At 43.4% G+C, this 20,758-nt stretch overlaps 2 protein-coding genes across 3 annotated transcripts; both read left to right on the forward strand.

Moving 5' to 3' along the window:
- The first annotated feature begins 6,303 nt into the window (after positions 1-6,303).
- Positions 6,304-12,123, forward strand: atxn3 (ataxin 3). Of its 2 annotated transcripts, none has more exons than XM_051133610.1 (11): positions 6,304-6,426; positions 6,978-7,142; positions 7,231-7,275; positions 7,486-7,571; positions 7,650-7,716; positions 7,797-7,884; positions 7,973-8,093; positions 8,321-8,484; positions 10,954-11,080; positions 11,164-11,210; positions 11,310-12,123. In XM_051133610.1, exons 1-11 carry the CDS (start codon positions 6,403-6,405, stop codon positions 11,345-11,347), a joined length of 972 nt encoding a protein of 323 aa, XP_050989567.1. In that variant the 5' UTR covers positions 6,304-6,402; the 3' UTR covers positions 11,348-12,123. The 2 variants fall into 2 exon arrangements, with proteins under 2 accessions (XP_050989567.1, XP_050989568.1); XM_051133611.1 differs by having other exon boundaries at positions 6,388-6,426; positions 11,164-11,204.
- Positions 12,124-15,021: 2,898 nt separating this feature from the next.
- Positions 15,022-17,501, forward strand: serpina10b (serpin peptidase inhibitor, clade A (alpha-1 antiproteinase, antitrypsin), member 10b). Its single transcript, XM_051133600.1, has 5 exons — positions 15,022-15,176; positions 15,397-16,016; positions 16,089-16,362; positions 16,887-17,034; positions 17,113-17,501. The coding sequence occupies exons 2-5, from the start codon at positions 15,425-15,427 to the stop codon at positions 17,302-17,304; spliced, it is 1,206 nt and encodes a 401-aa protein (XP_050989557.1). The 5' UTR covers positions 15,022-15,176; positions 15,397-15,424; the 3' UTR covers positions 17,305-17,501.
- The last annotated feature ends 3,257 nt before the right edge of the window (positions 17,502-20,758 follow it).

Raw genomic sequence — 20,758 nt, forward strand, 5'->3', positions numbered from 1 at the left:
AGAGAACTTGAGGTAAAATAAAGATCGTTATAGTTTTATTTTTAGCCAGACAAAAACAGACCATTAAAAAAATCTAGCTAAAGCTTAAATTAAGCAAAATGCAGCTCCAGTGTTTTTTATTAATCACCAATGTAATATTACATTTCAGAAGTACAAATTGTTTATGTAGTCACATGGTGTAAATACATGGGGTCTTTTTTAAATCTCAAGGTGATGATACACGGGGCAACTTTTTTGAGCAGTGTTGCTTGGGTACTTTCCCACTGAGAATGGGTAACAAATTTTTATCTGGATAGTGTAGATCGGTCGTGGACCCTGTGTCTCACCTGGTTGCCCGGTAACAGCAACATTGTCCGAAGTTGCTCTGTGTATCGAGTACCAAGTTTCCAGTTCCAGATCGGTCGTAGTACCATCAATGAGATCATAATGGAGACTTGTAAAACCCTGTATGATGTCCTAAAGGATGATCACTTGAAGGCAAGGCATTTGATGTAAACAACAGACAGATTAACATTTCAATGGGTAGCCACAGAGGAGACTTTAAAAGAGATGTCGTTGTGACAGGGCTTAGATCAGTTGTTCCTGGAGAGCCACAGCCCTGTAGAGTTTTGCTTCAACCCTAATCAAACACAGCTGCACAAGCTAATCAAGGCCTGAATGGTTACTGGGAAGCTACAGGCAGGTGAGTTTTTATTAGGGTTGGAACTGAGCTCTGCAGGGCTGCGGCTCTTCAGGACCAGAGTTCGCCACCCCTTAAATTAAGCCAGGACTAGACCTTAATTAAATTAGGACATTTAAAAAGCTTTTATAAATGTGCATACATTACTGTTGTGCATATTGAGACAAAACAATGGCACTGACATATTTTAAGATGTGCAAGTCCAAGTTGTTTTCAGTGAAGACAGCTCAAACATGCTTTTTAGTCTCGGACTAGGTTTAAGCCTCATCTGTTAAACCACACAAATGTTTTAACCACAAAGTCAAAACTGGAGTATGCAATGTACATGTCCTTTTTTTCCCCAGACACCTACAACGAAAGCAGTGTGGAGAGAAGTTTCAAGCGGGATTTGAAACCAAGTGGCTGTTTCCTAATTGCTTGGGTGCCACAGATGGTAAGCACATCTACATCCAACCACCTGCAAACTCTGGAAGCACCTATCATAATTCAAGATTTGTCTGTCAAGATAAAGTCAAGATTTTCTGTTGTGCTCATGGCACAGCAGCTGATGCCAACTACAATTTCATCTATGCTAATGTTGTGATACAAGAAAGACTGTCAGATGGAGGAGTATTTGGCCAGTCAGACCTCCAAGCTGGCATGGACAGAGGCCTGCTGAATGTCCCCCCTCCAGAGCCGCTACCAGGCAGTAACATACCATAAGCATTTGTGGGTGATGAAGCATTCTCTCTCAGAGACAACATGATGAAGCCATTCTCCTTCCGAAATCTGGACCATGGAGCGAATATTTAACTACAGGCTGTCAAAGGGCAAGGCGTACAGTTGAAAACGCATTTGGAATTTTGCCCAATAGGCAAACATTGCTCTGGAGCCTGACAAAATGGCAACACTAACACTAGCTGCACTCTGTGTGCATAACTTTCTCAGGAAGAAGGCATGAGATGTGTACCTGCCTTTAGCCTTTGCAGATGCAGAAGATGAGAACCACAATGTAGTTCCTGGAGCTTGGAGAAAAGATAAAGAACTCCCCTCTCTGCCAGTCGGCAATGCACGTAATGCCACAACCTGTGCCACTCGTTACAATGTTCATTTAGAACATTTTGCAAGACATACAGAATGTCACGTTGTTCCAGGGATGAGACCAGAGACAGAGATTAGGTGCAGACCAATAAGGAGTTTTATTGACAATGGTGAAATTCAGGAGTGCAAGTATGACTAGAGCAAATGGTATGCTTATCTGAAAGTCCTTGTATAAGTTGAGTGATATCAAGAGTTCATGAGGAAAACACAACGATGAATCCAACATGTAGCAGGGGAGTCCAGGAGTATAGAACGCAGGGTGGTCTGGAGCTAACATCAGGGTGTGAACGGCAGACCAGACAGTGAGATACTGAATGCCGGGGACTTATATAGGGCGGGGCAGGAGGGCTGGGTCCAGTACATCCTCTCTAGCGACCCAGGATCGTTCTTCCGGTCCATACCCCTCCCAGTCAACGAGGTATTCCAGGCGACCTCCTCGACGCCATGAATCCAGGATCTCATTAACCGAGTAAATGGAGGGTTGGTCCAAGACTTCGGGAGGAGGGGGTTCAGCTTCAGCTCTGGTGGTGTCTGTGGCAGAGGGAGAGAATAGTTTAAGGAGTGACACATGGAAAGTGGGGTGAATGCGGTACCTGGATTGGAGCTGAAGCTGGTATGTCACATCACTGATCTGTCTCAGGATCTTAAATGGACCAATGTAGCAGGGACTCAGCTTGCATCAGGGTAGCCGTAGGTGTAGGTAGCAGGTGGACAACCAGACTTGGTCCCCAGGTTGGTATTGGGCGGCCTCCCTCCTTCTGGTGTCGGCAAACCTCTTATGGCAGTGGATAGCTCATTGGAGATAATGGTAAGCTGAGTCCCACACTCTCTCGCTCGCTCGGAACCAGTGGTCAACAGCTGGAACATTTCAGGGCTCCTCCGTCCAGGGAAACAGCGGTGGCTGAAAACCGAGTACGCACTGGAAGGGTGTCAAGCTGGTGGTGTCTTGGCGGAGGGAATTCTGTGCGTACTCGGCCCACGGGAGGAACGTGCTCTTGATGTTGAGATGTGTTGATCTTCTTGACAGTATGACCGGAGGTAACGCCGGAGCTCTTGGATCTTCCTCTCAGTCTGGCCGTTAGTCTGTGGATGATAACCAGAAGAGAGATTAACAGAGATACCGAGGAGCTTGAAGAAGGATTCCATACATGGGAGATGAATTGAGGACCCTGGTCTGAGACGATCTCTTCAGGTAACCCAAAGTTGCGAAAGACATACTGGAACAGATGTTCAACGTATTCTAGGGCAGTGGGAAGTCCTTTTAATGGAATGAGTTTGCAGGATTTGGAGAATCTGTCCACTGTCACAAGTATGCAAGTGTTACCTTCTGAGTTGGATAGATCAGTGACGAAGTCTACTCCGAGATGGGACCAGGGCCTCTGTGGTATAGGAAGTGGTACCTGCAGGTGGTTTTCCTGCAGGTAGATGACGAGGAGTGTTAGACATGGCACAGACTGAGCAACTCTGGACGTACCTGGTGATATCACGGTGCATACTGGGCCACCAGTACCGAGCCTGAGCCCAGAGACTCATGTGCGGTACCCTGGAGGAGCAGGCTCCTGGATGGTGGCGTTCCGGATGTTCTGATCCAGATCCCAAACGATGGGACTGACAATCACTTCGGGTGGTAAAATGGTCTCTGGTTCGGCTGGAGAGTTGGCAGAAAACTGTCTGGAGAGAGCGTCCGCTGTAATGTTCTTTGTGCCTGGTCGGTAAGTGATCTTGAAATTGAATTGGGTTAGGAAGAGAGCCCATCGGGCTTGCCTGGGGTCTTGCCTCACGAAGGTATTGTAGGTTCTTGTGATTAGTGATGATGGTAAACTGATGTGTCACACCCTCCAGCCAATGACGCCACTCCTCCAGGGCTAACTTGATGCCCAGCAGTTCACGATTTCCCACATCGTAATTCTACTCCACCGGAGATAGTTTGCAAGAGAAATAAGCACAGGGATGGAAGACGGGAGGATCACCAACCGCTTGTGACAGCAACGCTCCTACTCCGGTGGTAGAAGCATCAACCTGTACCGTGAATGGGAGGTCCGGATCAGGGTGACATAGCAGAAGAGCGGTGCAGAAGATGGTTTTGAGCCTTGTAACGCTTCATGGGCCATGGGGTTCCAAACCAGATGTTTGGGCTTACCCCTCAGGGAGGAGGTCAGTGGAGCAGTGATCACACTGTAGTTTTGGATGAATCAACGATAAAAGTTTGAGAATCCCAGAAACCTTTGTAGTTCTTTCACAGTATTGGGTGTGGGCCATTCCTGTATGGCTTGGATTTTCCCCTGGCCAATTTGCACACCTTCCGCACTGATCACATAGCCAAGGAACTGGACAGAGAATTGATGGAACTCACATTTCTCCAACTTTAAGTAGAGGCAGTGCTCTCAGAGTTTCTGAAGGACCTGCTGGACGTGCTGGCGATGGTCTGCCAAGTTCCGGGAGTAGATGAGAATGTCGTCAATGTAGACTACGGCAAACCGATGGAGAAACTCCCAGAACACCTCATTCATAAATGTTTGGAAGACAGAGGGACTGATGGAGAGACCATACGGCATCACCCAGTACTCATAGTGCCCTGTGGGTGTGATGAAAGCCGTCTTTCACTCGTCTTCCGCCCGAATACAAATGAGGTTGTATGCACTCCGCAGGTCCAACTTGGAGAACGCTCGAGCTCTCCGGAGTTCTTCAAGTGCGGCTGGGACCAGGGGAAGTGGATACGGCTGTTGAATTATCTGGGAGTTGAGTTGACGGTAATCGATACAGGGTCGGAGACCTCCATCCTACTTGCTCACGAAGAAGAAACTCGAAGCGGCCGGCGAGATGGATGGTTGGATGAATCCTTGTTGCAGGGCCTCCGCAATATACTCCTCCATCGCCTGGCACTCCGGGATGGACACTGGGTAGATTCGCCCCTTGGGAAGTTGAGCTCCAGGCAGAAGCTCGATTGCACAGTCCCATGGCCGATGAGGTGGTAGTCGAGTGGCTGCTTGTTTGCTAAATACATCCTGGAACGCCCTGTACTCCACTGTTTTTTTCTGGGGTAACCTCGGGTTCGGGACTTTCAATTTGGGTAGATGCTAAGGGTACTGAGATGGATCGTAGAAGAGGAAAGTTAGACAGACACTGATCATAGCATTGTTTATTCCATCGGATGATATCACAGGGATCCCAGCGGAGTTCGGGGGTGTGTAGATGGAGCCACGGGCGTCCCAGGATGACGCAGACGGTGGAGTCCTCCAGTATTAGAAAGCGTAAATCCTCTTTGTGAAACAGTCCAACTTGCAAGGTGATGAATGGTGAAGAATATCGTACCTTTTCACGCCCCAGTGGTTTTCCCTGAATAGTTTTAACTGCATATTCATGGCAATGTCTTTGACGGGTGAGTTGGAGTTGATTTAGGCATTCTTGGGAAATTAAGTTGCCGGAAGAACCTGAATCAATCAAAGCAGAGACAGAAAAAGATCGTTTTGAGGTATGGAGAGTGACTGGTATTAGAGTTATATTTGTTATTTCAACTTCTGATAGAATGGTACTCACCACGGGGCGTGGGGGCTTGACGGGACAGTTGCGAATTAAATGACCATTATTGCCGCAGTATAAACATAATCCAGACGACAGACGTTGATTCCTTTCTGTACGTGTTAGATGCGTGGAGTCAGCTTGCATGGGTTCTGTTACTGGTAGGGAGGCAGCCACTGACGCTGACTGAGGAGCGGTTATAGGTGGCTGGCAGGCGGCTAGACGTTGTGAAACTCTGGTTGTACGTTGTAGGAAGGATTCTAACCCGATGGTGTCGTCATACAACGCCATGGCGGCACGTATCTCTGGGTTGAGTCCTTGGCGGTAAGCGTTGAGGAGCGCTTCCTCATTCCAGCCGCTAGCTGAACCGAAGAAGAACCTTGACGGACAAAGCTCACACAGCGGGCTTTATCCCCAACGCTCTGGCCCACACGCAGACCACAACATTTATATGACACAAGTTACTTGAATGTCCATGGGAGGCACCAATACTTGTTTATTCTACCCGAAGGCGCACACTTTCCCCAGCGACTAGTGCAGCCCTTTATGTCATGTTCCCTCCAGAACTGCAGATGGCACTTGCTTGAAATTAAAGTTTGTAATGTTGCAATTCACCACGTAACTGGTTAAAGCCAGCAACTCTTTAACAAAGACTTCTTTTTAAAATTCCTACAGGAAAAATAAATGGTAAAAAATACTTTTGGAACCTAGGTGGCTATAGAAGTATTTAAGTTGCATGTTGCTTTTGTTCTTCATGATTTTGTAGAAAAAAATGTTTGAAAAATGAATGAAAAATGAAAAAAATAATTTTATGCAGTAAACGTCGCTGTAATGACAACGTTCAAGAACGACCCATCTCTAGAGAGGCTTCAGAACCCTCTAAAAAAAACCCTACTAACATTGTCAGTAACTGTAAGATTACAACGGAATAATATCCATTATAATTCTTTTTTCGATAATTATTTTATATGTAATTAAAAACGGGCACTTAAGAAATGCTGTGTATTCCTGTTCTGCACGCTTTACTTTGTTTCAGCTGTTTCATTTGACGTCGGGTGACTTTTATTTTGACATGTTTTGACGTGTCGTTGTTTCCGGCTGCTCCGTCATTCACACTTTCAAACATGGAGTCTATTTTCCACGAAAAAGTAAGAATCGCGTTTTAGCGAATTATCTTTATGACTTGTATTTATATTTCACACGTGTGCTTTACCAGGTAAATGAGAGATTTGTCTGCGTGTCGTCTTATCCTCCGACGGGTTTGTGTGACAGGTTCTTGGACTTTTATGGACTGTCAACAATCCGAAATGGGCTGAAAATGTTTGCCATTGTTGTTAACTGTCAGTGTGTGTCAGTTTCATTATTCTCGTATAATGTCGCTGATTATGTTTCTATAAACATCACAGTAAATGCGTTTACAAACATGTACCGTGGTACTTCATTATACACCGTAGTGCTGAATGAGTGTCACATGACTAATGCTGTAGTCCAGACTAGTTCGAGAATGTGATGGTGCTGCATGTTTACACTGAAATACTGTAGTAATACTCAGTTATTATGAGTTGACCTCGTGCAGAGCTATCATTGTCCTTCAGTGGTTTTACTGTAAGATCAAGAACTGAAATAACTCTGATTAGCAGTGTAAGTAAGTGATATTGGCCACGGTAGAGAAGTGTTGATGTGTCTCTGTGTTTTTCAGCAAGAGGGCTCTCTGTGTGCGCAGCACTGCCTGAACAACCTCCTGCAGGGCGAGTACTTCAGTCCGGTGGAGCTGTCGTCCATCGCGCAGCAGCTGGATGAGGAGGAGCGCATGCGCATGGCTGAAGGAGGCGTTCAGACGGAGGAGTACAGGACCTTTCTGCAGGTGCTCCGCACACCTCTCATTACACAGCACGAGAGTCACTGTCACACATGATCACAGTCGTAATACACTTGTGTTCCACCATCTTTAGCAACCGTCGGGAAACATGGACGACAGCGGCTTCTTCTCCATTCAGGTGAGTCACCTTTGAGGCACAGCAGCGACAGTATGGGAGAGAACGCCGACGTGAAATCACAGTTCACACCACACAGTCCATCCTTAGCTCATGTTCCTGGTCTTTTTGTGCACGATTCTCTAAAGAATAAGAACATGTTTGTCTTTCCTGGTACTGTAAAGACTCGGCACGGCTCCTGTGTGTTCTGAGCGGACGCGCTGTGTTTTGCAGGTGATCAGTAACGCTCTGGGGGTTTGGGGTTTGGAGATCGTTCTCTTCAACAGCAGAGAGTACCAGCAGTTACGGATCGATCCCATGTGAGTCTCTCTGAGAGCTTTATCCGTAGTCCCGTTATCCGCTGCGTGAGCGTTCATCCTCTTCATGTTTGCTTTCAGACACGAGAAGGCCTTTATATGTAACTATAAGGAGCACTGGTTTACGGTGCGTAAGCTGGGACAGCAGGTGCGTGTTTTCCCCGCAGCATCAGTCTGACGTTGTGAGGTGATGTTGAGTTTACGGCCTGTGTCTCTCTCTTCATCTAGTGGTTTAATTTGAACTCGCTGCTGACCGGACCGGAGCTCATATCAGACACGTACCTGGCTCTTTTCTTAGCGCAGCTACAGCAGGAAGGTAAAACTCTTGCATGATCACGTACTGCATGACCTGCGTTTGTGCATATCGCAGCCTGAAAGTTGAGCTAAGCTGAACTTCCCTGCAGGTTATTCCATATTTGTGATCCGGGGAAACCTGCCGGATTGTGAAGCCGATCAGATTTTGCGGATCATGCGAGTGGAGCAACAGCAGCGGCCGAAGCTGATCGGAGAGGACGAGGCCCAGAGGTGCTCTGACTTTCCTCACACGACATACGGAACAAGAACCTTCAGCCTCCTGCATGTTCATTTGACACACGTTCAGTTACTTTTGCATTTGTGCATTTGGCAGACTCTTTCATCCAAAGCGATTCACAAAAGAAATTCACAGTTCAATTTGTAAATTGCTTTACACTATTTATTTATTACTCATGCTCAGCTGTCACTGATGAGTTTGAGCGTGTGCTGTTGATCAGGATGTCAGTGCAGCACGCGTCAGATCCGGGACACACCGCAGATGAAGCGCTGCTGGATGAGGATGAGGAGGAGCTGAGGAAGGCTCTGGCTCTCAGCAGACAGGACATGGAGGTGGAGGACGAGGAGGCCGACCTGCGCAGAGCCATTCAGCTGAGCATGCAGGGTGAGAAACATCTCTGCCCCTTGCAAAATCTTGAATTTTTATTATTATTTTTTTAGATTATATGAAAATTTTTGTATTTAGTATTATTATATTCACTTTATTATACAACAATAGTACAATTACAATACTTATATTGGTGGTAGAAAACCATGTCTTGAAAATGCATGTGTTGATGACAACTGATTTAGAAACAATTCTCATTACAAACTCAGCCAGATGTTTGCTGCATGTTGCATTTATTAAATGCACATTATAAGTGACTCACAGCATTTGCAAAGATGCCTTTCACGAAGAGACGCTTTTACTGCAAAAGAAAACACTGTTATCGCTCTGAAGCAAGCAGCACAGGATAAAACTTGAAAAATAATTGAGACAATATTTTATACAGGGCAAATTTTCTAATTAAGTGCATGCATCATTTAAAAAAAGAATAATTTTTTCAATTTAATATTAAAATGTAACATTTAATTTCAGTTAGAATAATAAGACACGGCAGGTCTGTTACCAGTAAAATCAGTATTAATAAAAGCCTCCTTTGCACTTCAGAGGAATTTAGATGTTTACACAGACTGTTTAATGCAGCTCAGACATGCCATGAGTTCTAACTCGGACTTCTAACTCAAAGGTCACAGGTTCGAGTCTTGATTGAAGGTGGGGGGAGTGAATAACCAGCACTCTCTCCACCCTCAATACCATGACTGAGGTGAGACCCTTGAGCAAAGCACCTTGAACCCCAACTGCTCCCCGGCGCCGTAGTAGTGGCTGCCCACTGATCTGGGTGTGTGTTCATGCTGTGTGTGTTTGTTCACTACTAACTGCTGTGTGTGTGTGCACTTGAAGGGGTGAAATGCAGAGCACAAATTCTGAGTATGGGACACTGTACTTGGCCCCAAGTTACCCCCTTTCCCTTTCTTTTTCCTTTTGTTTCCTTTACTTTCCTATGATGCTATAACAATGAGTCATTCAGGAATAAAACACCACTATTTTGATCAGAGATGCATTAATTGGCAAAATAGTTATTCTGTCTAAGATTGTCTGCATTTTAGATTGTCTAAAATGTAGGGTAAGTGTACCCATTAAGGCCATGTACCATTTAAATTTAAAAAAAAAATGGTTAGTAAATGTTTTGTGATTAATTTTGCATTAATTTACAAATAAATACATCGAAATTGGTTTTGCAGAGCAGATTATTGTCATAAATTAACTTTTTTTTTTTTTAAAGATGGGCCTAAATGCGCCACAAAATGCATACAAATTACAGTCAGCACAAGCTAACATTTCTTAACGTGGGCACAATGAAAATTACTGTGATGCTTAGTCCACAATATATTTAAGCTTCATGCAAGGCTTTGTAAAGATATCTTACTTTTTTAAAGGAAAACATGATCTTTTTTCACCATTACTCACTGTGGAACCATTTAAGCCCACCTTATGTGTTTCAATGAGGAATCTCTCTAATTACACACACACACAATTTCCTGAGTGAAAGTATTTAATGATAAGTTCTTTTGTGCTTTTACCTTACTAACCTTTCACACCTTACCTTACTTACTACCTTAATTTACAACTATATTTAGATATTTAGGCCTACAAATTACACACTGTGTAGCACCATTATATAATGGGTGTCTGCTGATGTTTGATAATACAAAATTTGTAAAGGAAAGTTGCCTTTACCATGAGGACACAATTAAAAACTAAACAAAAAAAAAAAAAAACCTTTGGAGTGGACAGGATCAGAGTTGATGCTCATCAGGGACGGGAGACCTTCCTCAGTCCAGCAGTAAAGAGCAAGATTTCACAGTGTCTTTAAGTCGACTGTAAACAAGAAGCTAGATTATGTATAGTGTAAACTGAAAGAAGGAAAAATGTGAGGTGAGATGATCTAAACGTGGTTTAGACTAACGTGGTTACTGTCCTCACAGGTCCTGTGTGGCTGGAGTTAAATGTTATTAGCACAAGTGATGAGCGCTAACAAACATTAGTAAAAGAAATTTGTAAAACATTTCTGTGTCACTGAATAAATATATTGATGTTTTATTTCTTTAAAATCAATAATGTCTTTTTTGTGACTAAATCATGATGTGGGCTTATTTGGAACTTCTGACTTTATTCATAAAATATCTTAATTTTATATTCTAATGTACATTAACTAATTAATACACTTTAAACAAGAGATAAATCTAGCATTTTAACAATTGATTTTTCTCATAAACCATGTCAATATTATTGAAAACACATAAACTTAGATTTTAGTGGGCTTAATGGGTGCACTTACCCTACATCACTTCATATTAACATGACCATAACTAACGTTTTTTTAATAATCATGGAGCACTGTATAAAGTATTATATGGAGTTCATCTTAAAAAGAACACAAACGAGCGTCCGACTCCAGGCTGTTCCGGTAGACGGATGTGATATTTCAAACCCAGATTGTCTGACCTAAAACCTCTTCGATGGCTGTAGGTGGCAGCGATCCCAGAAGCCCCAGCGCCCCTGTGACGGCGGGTTCGTCTCAGGAATCGGGAAGCAGCGAGAAGGAGACGCTGACCGCGGAGGAGCTGCGCAGGAGGAGACAGGCCTACTTCGACAGGTGAGCGCCGATGAGTTTGAGTGTGTGTGATCGACTGTGATCAGTCAGTGTTGAGTAATGGTGATCGTCTGATCTCCTCACAGACAACAGGCTCCGTCTGCCGCTCAAGACAGGAGCTCCGCCGGTAAGAGTGAGTCTGATTACACACACAGACGTCTGCTGTGTGAATCTGTGTGGCTTCTCTGTGCTCATCATAACAGCAGATGATGATGATGTTGTTGTTTTGCAGGCGGAGGGAAGGACAGCGGGACCAAACCCAACCAGTGACGATCCAGCGGCGCCGGTGACAGACGCGCATCTGCAGCGCCGCACGCCCTGAACGCCCTCCGATCCGACCTCTCTTTGGGAACGACGGGAATCGCATCTCCTCACAGAACTGGCCCGGGACCGTTCGCGTCCTGCCGTGTAATAAAGGGACATTCGTTTAGCTTCGCTTGACCTCTTTGAGTTGAATGAGGTGAAAGGGAAGCGTTTCCCCCGGTACATTCCTCTTCCTCAGACCGCGCCGCCTTGGGTGCCGCTCAGATGGACACGCGAGCGAGACATTGGCGTGAGGAGGAAGCTGTTAGCGCTGGGATCACTTGTGTATTCTGGGACCATTGGGGCTTTACTGGGGTTACTGGATCTCTCTGCTCTTTTCCTCTGTGGACTGTAGTGAAGAACACCTGCCCATCACAGGCGATGAGCGGCGTGTGACGCGCCACATCTGCCATCCGCTCCCTGCTGAAGGTCGACCCTCACGCGCCCTAGCTAGACGGGGCAGATGCCGATGTGGAGTTCAGTCGTCGCACAGAATCAGACCTTCACTTGTTCTAGTCGTTCTTCAGTCGTCCCTCGTTCGTTGGCGGGCGGCAGCTCTTTTGGATCTAGGTTGTGATTTCTCATGATTTTCACGTTCTTTTCTATGATTTCATGCGTTTGGTGGCACAGCAGCGTTTCTGAACTCGTTTCACGTTCAGCAATAGTTTTTAAGTGATTCGTTATTCTCGCACTTCTATATACACTTATTGTTTTTCTTAAATAAAACTATTTGTTTTCCTCTGTGTGGATGCTCTTTTTTCTCTGTGGATTATTTTGATTCTGGAAAACATCATCTAGTGCTGGAGTTTCATTGATGACTGTAGCAGGTTTAGTCTGTCAGTGAATACCATCACACGTTAAATGATAATGAGCAGGGTTGGCAGGTTTTCAGAACAGAAGTCACCCAATTGCTACTCAAAACTAGCCCAATCACATTTTGAAGGGGATCCCCTGGTAAAATTGCGTTACAGAGGGTAAAATACATATGGATATATTCACATCTTATGTTGACGCCCCACAGGAGAGAGGGGCGGAGGGGCTACTTTAACCAGGGGGTGGGATTCCCCCTGGTAAAATTTGCATTCCAGGGGCTAAATATTACATTATTGTGGTCACTTTAACCCACAGCAGCAGTGTTAAAGTAGCCCCTCCGCCCCTCTCTTCTGTGGGGCGTCAACATAAGATGTGAATATATCCATATGTGGCTCAGAGGTGGTCTTATTCGAATAGGTAGCTATCTATGTAGAAACCAGCTTCAGACTGAAACAGCTCACTGAATGACAGTTTCATGCTAAAGACAGCTCATAACAAACTGGCTGCGTGTTTTTGAAAGAAAAAAAAGGCTAAAAAAGTGAAAATTTAATCTGACGTCCCCTTTAATGGATCCTCCACTGTCTTCACGTCCAGATTCATCTTGAGTTGTGATTATGATTCAGATGCTTTCCTTTAGGACAAAGACTGATGGCACAACACATCACATGAACAAATAACCGCGCACAATGATCATTCTGTTATCATTATCGTTTACTCTCTCATGTTGTTTGAAACCTTCTGGCCAGAGGAGAACTGGCCCCCCTGACTGAGCCTGGTTTCTCCCAAGGATGTTTTTTGTTCTCGATTTCTTGCCGTTCCTTGCCGCTGTCATCTCTGGCTTGCGGAGTTGGGGACACTTAATTTGCAGGTATATCGCCGACTTGATTGCACAGATTCTATTTTAACTGAACTGAGCTGGACGATGACATCGCTGAATCAATGATGAACTGCCTTTAACTGAACATTGAGTGTTTACTGTTGTTCTTTTGCATTATTGACATACTATTTTCCTATTTAACACTGTAAAGCTGCTTTGTCACAATCTGTATTGTTAAAAGTGCTATATAAATAAATGTGACTTGACTTTACCTTCTTACCTCTGTGGAATATAAAAGAAGATATGAAAGAATGTTCATTTGTTTATCTAAATTGGGAGTCATCTCAGTTATCACCAGTAAAGTATGGAGTGCCACAAGGATCTGTCTTAGGTCCTCTGCTATGTTCAATATACATGCTGCCCCTTGGTAATATTATTAGAAAACACGGGATTAGTTTCCATCGTTATGCTGATGATACTCAACTATATCTCTCAACAAGACCAGATGAAACTTCTGAATTATCGAAGTTAACAGAGTGTGTTAAAAATGTAAAAGATTGGATGACCTATAATTTTCTCCTATTAAATTCAGATAAGACAGAGATATTACTTATTGGACCAAAAAACAGTGCACAGAATCTTTTGACTTACAATTTACAACTAGACGGATGTACTGTTACTTCCACTACAGTCAAAAGCCTGGGTGTTATATTAGACAGCAACTTGTCTTTTGAAAATCATATTTCTCATGTTACAAAAACAGCATTCTTCCACCTTAGAAACATTGCCAAGCTACGAAACATGTGACCTGTTTCTGACGCAGAAAAGCTAGTTCACGCATTCATGAGCTCTAGACTGGACTATTGTAATGCACTACTAGGTGTTTGTCCTGCATCTTCACTAAACAAGCTACAGAGAGTCCAAAATGCAGCTGCTAGAGTCCTTACCAGGTCAAGAAAATATGATCATATTACCCCAATTTTAAAGTCTCTGCACTGGCTACCTATTAGGTTCTGCATCAGCTATAAAATAGTACTTCTTACCTATAAGGCACTAACTAGTCTTCTACCACGCTACAATCCATCACGCTCCCTAAGGTCGCAAATCTCTGGACTTTTGGTAGTTCCTAGGAGGTAGAGCTTTTTCGCATTTGGCTCCCAAACTCTGGAACAGCCTTCCTGATAACGTTTGGGGTTCAGACACACTCTCTCTGTTTAAATCTAGATTAAAGACACATCTTTTTAGCCAAGCATTCAAATAATGCATCTCATAAACTTTTCCTGCAGTTATATCTGATCAAATGTTCATTATTAATCTTTTAGCTCTGGTTGAACAAATCTTTCTTTGCTTGGTTTGAACAGCAGCTACGCTAATTATGTTCCTATTTGTTCTCTGTTTCTGCCATGGGATTGACATCCCGTGGTAACTAGGAATTCACAAGCTCCAGTCTGGATCCAGAACACTTAAGAAGAGATGATGCCAACCCCTCGAGTGATTACGTCATTAATTGATCTTTACCACACATCTCTGCCATATGTACATTAACTTGACATAGTCACCACTAGTAAGCTACTACTAAATATATTGTAAAAACTTTAATTTGGTGTAAAGTTGCTTTGCAACAATATCTATCGTGAAAAGCACTATACAAATAAATTTGAATCAAATTTGAATTGAATTTGTTTTTGTCCATACAATGAAAGTCAGTGATTGTTTTGGACAACATTGACTCTTATTGTAACAGGATAGTTTGCCCAAAAATGATTCTATTAAGTTAATGACTTGCAAAATAAGTAGATAGGAATATCTGCAGCAAGTTCCCTACAATCATTTTTAAAGGAATAGTTCACCAAAAAAATAAGTTGCTGAGAATGCTCAAAAAATGTATCTTCTGCAGTGAATGGGTGCCGTCAGAAAGAGAGTCCAAACAGAATGACTACAATTACCATGTCTTCAACGAAGTATTTATTCAAGATGTCATCAAAGCTGAAAATCAAAACAAGCGAGAATTACCTGGCAATTTGCCATCATTGATCTGTTTCAGACAGGTCTGAAATTGTTTGATTGTTAATAGATAATCTCTAATGCACACTGAACTTTGTCTCTGCAAACAGTCAGAACACAACGGACGGGACAAGATCTTCCTTCGGCAGCCTGTCAGTGAGTGTAAGTGTTACTTTACGTGTGTATTCGTTTACATTTTCAGATGTTAGGGCTCATTTTATTGTTCAGTGTTTTGCCACCATGTTTGTTGCTTTTAGTACTAACGGATTTTCCTCGGTAAAGAGTAGAGTGAAGGATGATGATGTCTTTGTGTCTCTAATATGAAGCAACATTGCTCCAGAATAATTCAGATAAGCTGTTGGTTGTTTTTCTGTATCTTCAGGTCGAGGGATTCTTGACAAGATTATAAAATGGAGTTCAGAGTGCTGTTCACCCTCATTTATTCGTTTGGTTTTCTGTGCGTTCTTGAAAGTCAAGAACCCAAAACTCCTGATGTCAGGGATCTGGCCTTCAAAAATACGGACTTTGCCATGAACCTCTATCGCAAGATATCAAGTTATCATGACAAAAACATCTTCTTCTCGCCGCTGAGCGTTTCCACATCTTTCGCCACGCTCTTACTGGCCGCCAAGGGCTCGACACGCAGCGAGATCGTGAAGGGACTGAACCTGAACCCTCTAGACGTGACCGGAGACGCGATGCTCATCCCACAGCTCTTCGAGCAGCTGCAGAAAAACATCTCGCAGGACAAGAAACTGCACACGGAGCAGGGCACGGCACTCTTCGTAGACGACGGCTTTAACGTCGAGAGGGTCTTCAGCGATCAGATCGAGACGTTCTTCTGCGCTGATGTGAACAATGTGGATTTCAGCAAGACGGAGCACAGCAAGAGCATCATCAACGAGTATGTGAACAGAAAGACCGGCGGTAAAGTGAACAAAATGGTGACGAGCATCGAGCCGCTGACGCAGATGATGCTCCTCAACACCATCTTCTTTCAGGGTGAGTTTCTATGCGTGTGGAAACACGTGCTTTAAACAACTGGGATTTGATGTAAAACTCTTTGTTTTCAAGGTGAGTGGGATCGTCCGTTTGACCCCAACAGCACAGAAATGAGTCGCTTCTACATAGACAAGTACAACATCGTTCAAGTCCCCATGATGGTGAAGGAGGACAAATTCTCCACGGCGGAAGACGGCGAGCTGCGCGCTCGAGTTCTGCGTCTGCCGTACCGTGGCGGGGCGGCGCTGCTCATCGTCCTGCCCGACACCGCTGCCGACTACACCGTCATAGACGACGAGATCAGCGCCGAGCGATTCTACGGCTGGATCAAAAACCTGAGACGCATGTGAGCCGCAGACTTCAGCCGGGCGCACGCTGTACGATTCTGGCCACGATTTGCAAATCCTCAAAGATTTGTTGACGGCAACTGAGATCCTACATTGTGATGAGGCGCACAGCTGGGATCATGTTCATAAAATCTGACCAGCAACACTCGTACAGCACTATTATAAATCATACAGCGTGCGTCCGGCTGTACAGCGTAGAGCTGCTTCTTCTTACTTTGTGCACTAGTGGTGTGTGTGTGTCACTATTTACTCCTCCATGTGTTCCTCAAAAATCATGACTGACATAAAACAAAGACCATTCTCACCACAGCAGCATCATATCACTGAATGTAATATATGAAATAAGGTCTTCTCAAAGATTTACAGCACAAGACTGTGATTGGCAAACATCACGCTATGAGCTGCTGTTGTTGGAAAAGGCATATGGGAGAATCAATGCATGCTCATATTTGGTGGAAGTCTTTATTTAACCTCAATTTGAAACATCATGACTTGCTTTCACACATGTTGTTCTGTCTCTCAGTAAAATGGAGGTCCATCTGCCCAAGTTCAAGATGGAGCAGTCTTACAAATTGCATGAAATACTGCCACAAATGGGCATCAGCAGCATTTTCCTCCACTCAGCCAACCTGACGGGTTTAAGCAAAGACGCGCATCTGAAAGTCTCACAGGTTACTGCAGCCTCACGCACGCTGATTATAACACACTTCATTACAGCTGCTGACGTGTGTGTGTGTGTGTGTGCGCAGGTGCTGCATAAAGCCGTCATCGAGGTGGATGAGAAAGGCACGACAGCGACCTCGGCCACAACAGTGGGAATAACGGCTTATTCTCTGCCGCCCACCTTCATCGTCAACAGGCCCTTCTTCTTCTTTCTGTACCATGAAGCCACTTCTAGTCTGCTGTTCATGGGCAGAGTGATTGACCCTACAAAGAACTGAGCTGTGAAGAAGCACAAAAACACTGACGGGAGACGACTGTGCCTGTTCAACAGAAACATACTCAACACCGCAGCACTAATGGAGTGATACTTCAGACAGAAAACATTACCAAACAAATAGTGCACTCAGAGAAAACTGTGTGTATAAACACATTGTACCACTGAACGTATTCTAAAGAATAAAGTGAGGAAATTGTGCAGTTTGTACTCTACTTTATTTCCACTCAATAGTCACAGATGAGAAGGGCTCACACACGTCTGCTGAAGTCAATCAGCAGATCTGGTACAGAAACCATCTGACGGTGCCTTCATCAGCAAACTTCAACACTGTTCCAGAATCACGCGGCCTGCGCCACAATCCGCATGCGTAAACTATGCCCTAGAATATGTATTAATGTACTCAGTTTATGAAGAAAAAGTAGATACTATTAAGTGTGAAGCAGAAGAGTAGAGAGGTTTTGGGACGTACCAACACGTCATAAACCGATCTGTCGATCATTGTGTCACTGTTCACATCCCCATATACACATTGATTTTTCGCATCTGTCCTGAGCTACTTCCAAATGTGGTCTTAAAACAGATATACGCTATATGCACAGCTCTTTAATGACTGAATTCAGGTGTTTCAATCAGATCCATTGCCACAGGTTTATAAAATAAAGCGCTAGTCATGCAGTCTGCATTTACATTTTAACATCTGTGGGAAAAAAGGGTAATTCTGAAGAGCTCAGTGAACTGATGCGTGGTACTGTGATCATTCAGTTTCATTCCTGCTAGATATTCCACAGTCAACTGTAAGTGGTATTACTGGAATGTGAAAGTGCTCAGAGTCACAGAACGGCTCACCGAGCGCTAAGGCGCAAGAAGAGTAAAAGTCATCAACACTTTTGATTCCAGAGCTGAAGAGATCCTGAACCTCCACTGGCATTAATATCAGCACAGACGCTGCGCAGCAGGAGCTTCATGAATGGGTTTCCACGGCTGAGCAGCTGCATGAAGCCTCACATCACCAGTAAAATGTAAGCATCAAATGGAGTGTGTAGAGCACACAGATACTGGACTCCGGAGCAGCAGAAACCAGTCCGGCAGAGCAATCAGTCACTCTGATGGGAAAGTCTGGACCGAGTACCGAGGGGGGTCCCACCGGCCCTCGTAACACAATTTCTCCTGCCCCTCCAGAGGTCTGTACACGCCCCTGATCTGACATGAACTATATAAATAACTTTTATATACAGCTATTGAAAACACGGGGGTCTACAACACTCATGGAATCATTCTAGCTAGTGAGGTTTCGCGTAAATGAAAATATCTGATACAAGTCGTGTCTTGAATGTAAACAGGACAAAAAATTGGACATGGTCAAAAGATCGGATCTGTGCATTAAGCCGTGCAGCGTGAACGCAGCCGTTACTGAACCACTGGACTCAAGAAACTTTCGCTATATTTGTAGTTCTGAACATGCGTTGTGCTGTGGCCAATATCAGCCATTGTGCACATGAGGTTCAAGTCCTGCCAGAAACACTGTATACATGTTGAATGACACCACAGTCATAATTACAAATGGGAAACTCAGAATGCAGAACTTTCTTTAAGACCAGCTGGGGACTTCTGGCATACTCTTTCCAACAACTATGCTTGAAACACATTTTTCTGTGATCTACCCTTTAGGATGGATAGCATGTGTGGAATGCAGGGTCAGACCGCAGACTAAAGTGGCCCAAATCCCACATTTTTTGCTTGTAAGACTCAGATCTGTTGATTGTTAAGAGTGTGAGCAGCACGAACCACATGTAGTCTCATCTTTTCACATCTGATTTAGGATTTCTCAATACGTACCAGTGGCGGCTACTGGTCTGTCAAATAGGGGAAGCTCATTTTCGGCCTACATCATAAAATTGTCTATTTATTTATTCACAAGAATGTGCCTTATTGTCAGTCACAATGCAAACAATCGTAAAAAAAAAAAGCTTTAGTTTTATTATGCAAAATATGATGTATTTTTCTTTTAGTCAGATGCTACTATATAGTATAAATATTTTGCAATTTAAATAAGGTTATTATGGAGATTTATTTATTTATTTATTTATTTATAAAGTATTTTAATAGAAATATAAGGTTTCATTATGTTATGTTAAAATTTTTCAAGATTACTATATATATATATATATATATATATATATATATTTATATTAATTTATAGTCATCCTCCATGTTAATATTTAATGTAGTAATCTATATATATATATTGATTACTACATTAAATATTAACATGAATGAATGAATGAACGATCTAAAAAAAATATTAAACTCTGTAAAAGTGAAACAAGGAATGTGGTGTATAATTGTGTGAAATGTATGATGAAAATCAAGCAATTTCGCCAAGCAAATATAAAGAAATAGGTTGCAGCAGTTTTTATTTCGACTGAACTTGAGAAATCCGCGATGGGACTGAGCGCGAATAGCTTCAGCGATTCCTTATAGTACAAAATCGCTGTCAGTCAAAAGGAGATGCAATCTTTCGACAGACCCTCCAATCATCACGCAGAAGCTCGGAGTCCAGGCCAGCCCACTCCTCATTTGCTCCTCATTCACCCCCAGAGACGCTGAGCGTCCGTGGGCGGGACATAATCGCAGCGTTTATCCAATGACCGTCTAGTTTCAAAGCACTGAAAAAAAACGTTCAAAGCAGCCGCATTGAAGTCAATGGACGCTGGGCTTCAACGGGGAAATGCACTGTGACGCTACGGGAATGTATGAGAAGAAAATCAAGTCAGCCGACCTGCTATATCTAACTGATTCTGAACGAACTCGTCTTTGAGATGAACGTTTTCTAACGCATTTTTAGTCAATAAAATGTTAGTACAATAGTACATAATTTGACCATTAATTTTGTGACATTATAGGGGAAGCTGAGCTTCCCTTGCAGTCTTAAAGAAATCGCCACTGATACGTACGCTAAATTTAGATACAGGTTCAATGTTTTGCAGTCAGACCTCAGTCTGAGCAATCATATTTATTCAGATCTGAAGTCTGTAGTGCAGCTAAAACAGGAATTCAAACTTTTCAAAGTGAGATTGTTGTTTTTGGAACACAGCCCACTTTAACTGCTATATAACAATAAAAAAAAATAAAAAACACTAAAGCAATCTCTCATATAGTTCTGTACAGGACTGTTAGTGAGGTTAATTACTGCAGATACCCAGTATATTGTGATTCTCCTAATGTGTATTTTCATTTTCTGTCTGGTAAAGTGTTACCGTGTTATCGTTCAGGTGTGAAGTGTCCTGCAGCAGCAGACAGAGGGCGCTGTGTTCACCTGTTACTTTTTACTTTTCATCTACGGGATGAAAAGTATTCAACCGTTTTGTTAAGGGTGCCGAAACAGCTCTCCGTTTATATTTAGGTATGTAATAGATTTAAAGGATTAGTAGAAATGTCAGACAGGAAACCTTCCG

This window comes from Labeo rohita, chromosome 17 (genome assembly GCF_022985175.1).
Source record: "Labeo rohita strain BAU-BD-2019 chromosome 17, IGBB_LRoh.1.0, whole genome shotgun sequence".
Classification (NCBI taxonomy): Eukaryota; Metazoa; Chordata; class Actinopteri; order Cypriniformes; family Cyprinidae; genus Labeo; species Labeo rohita.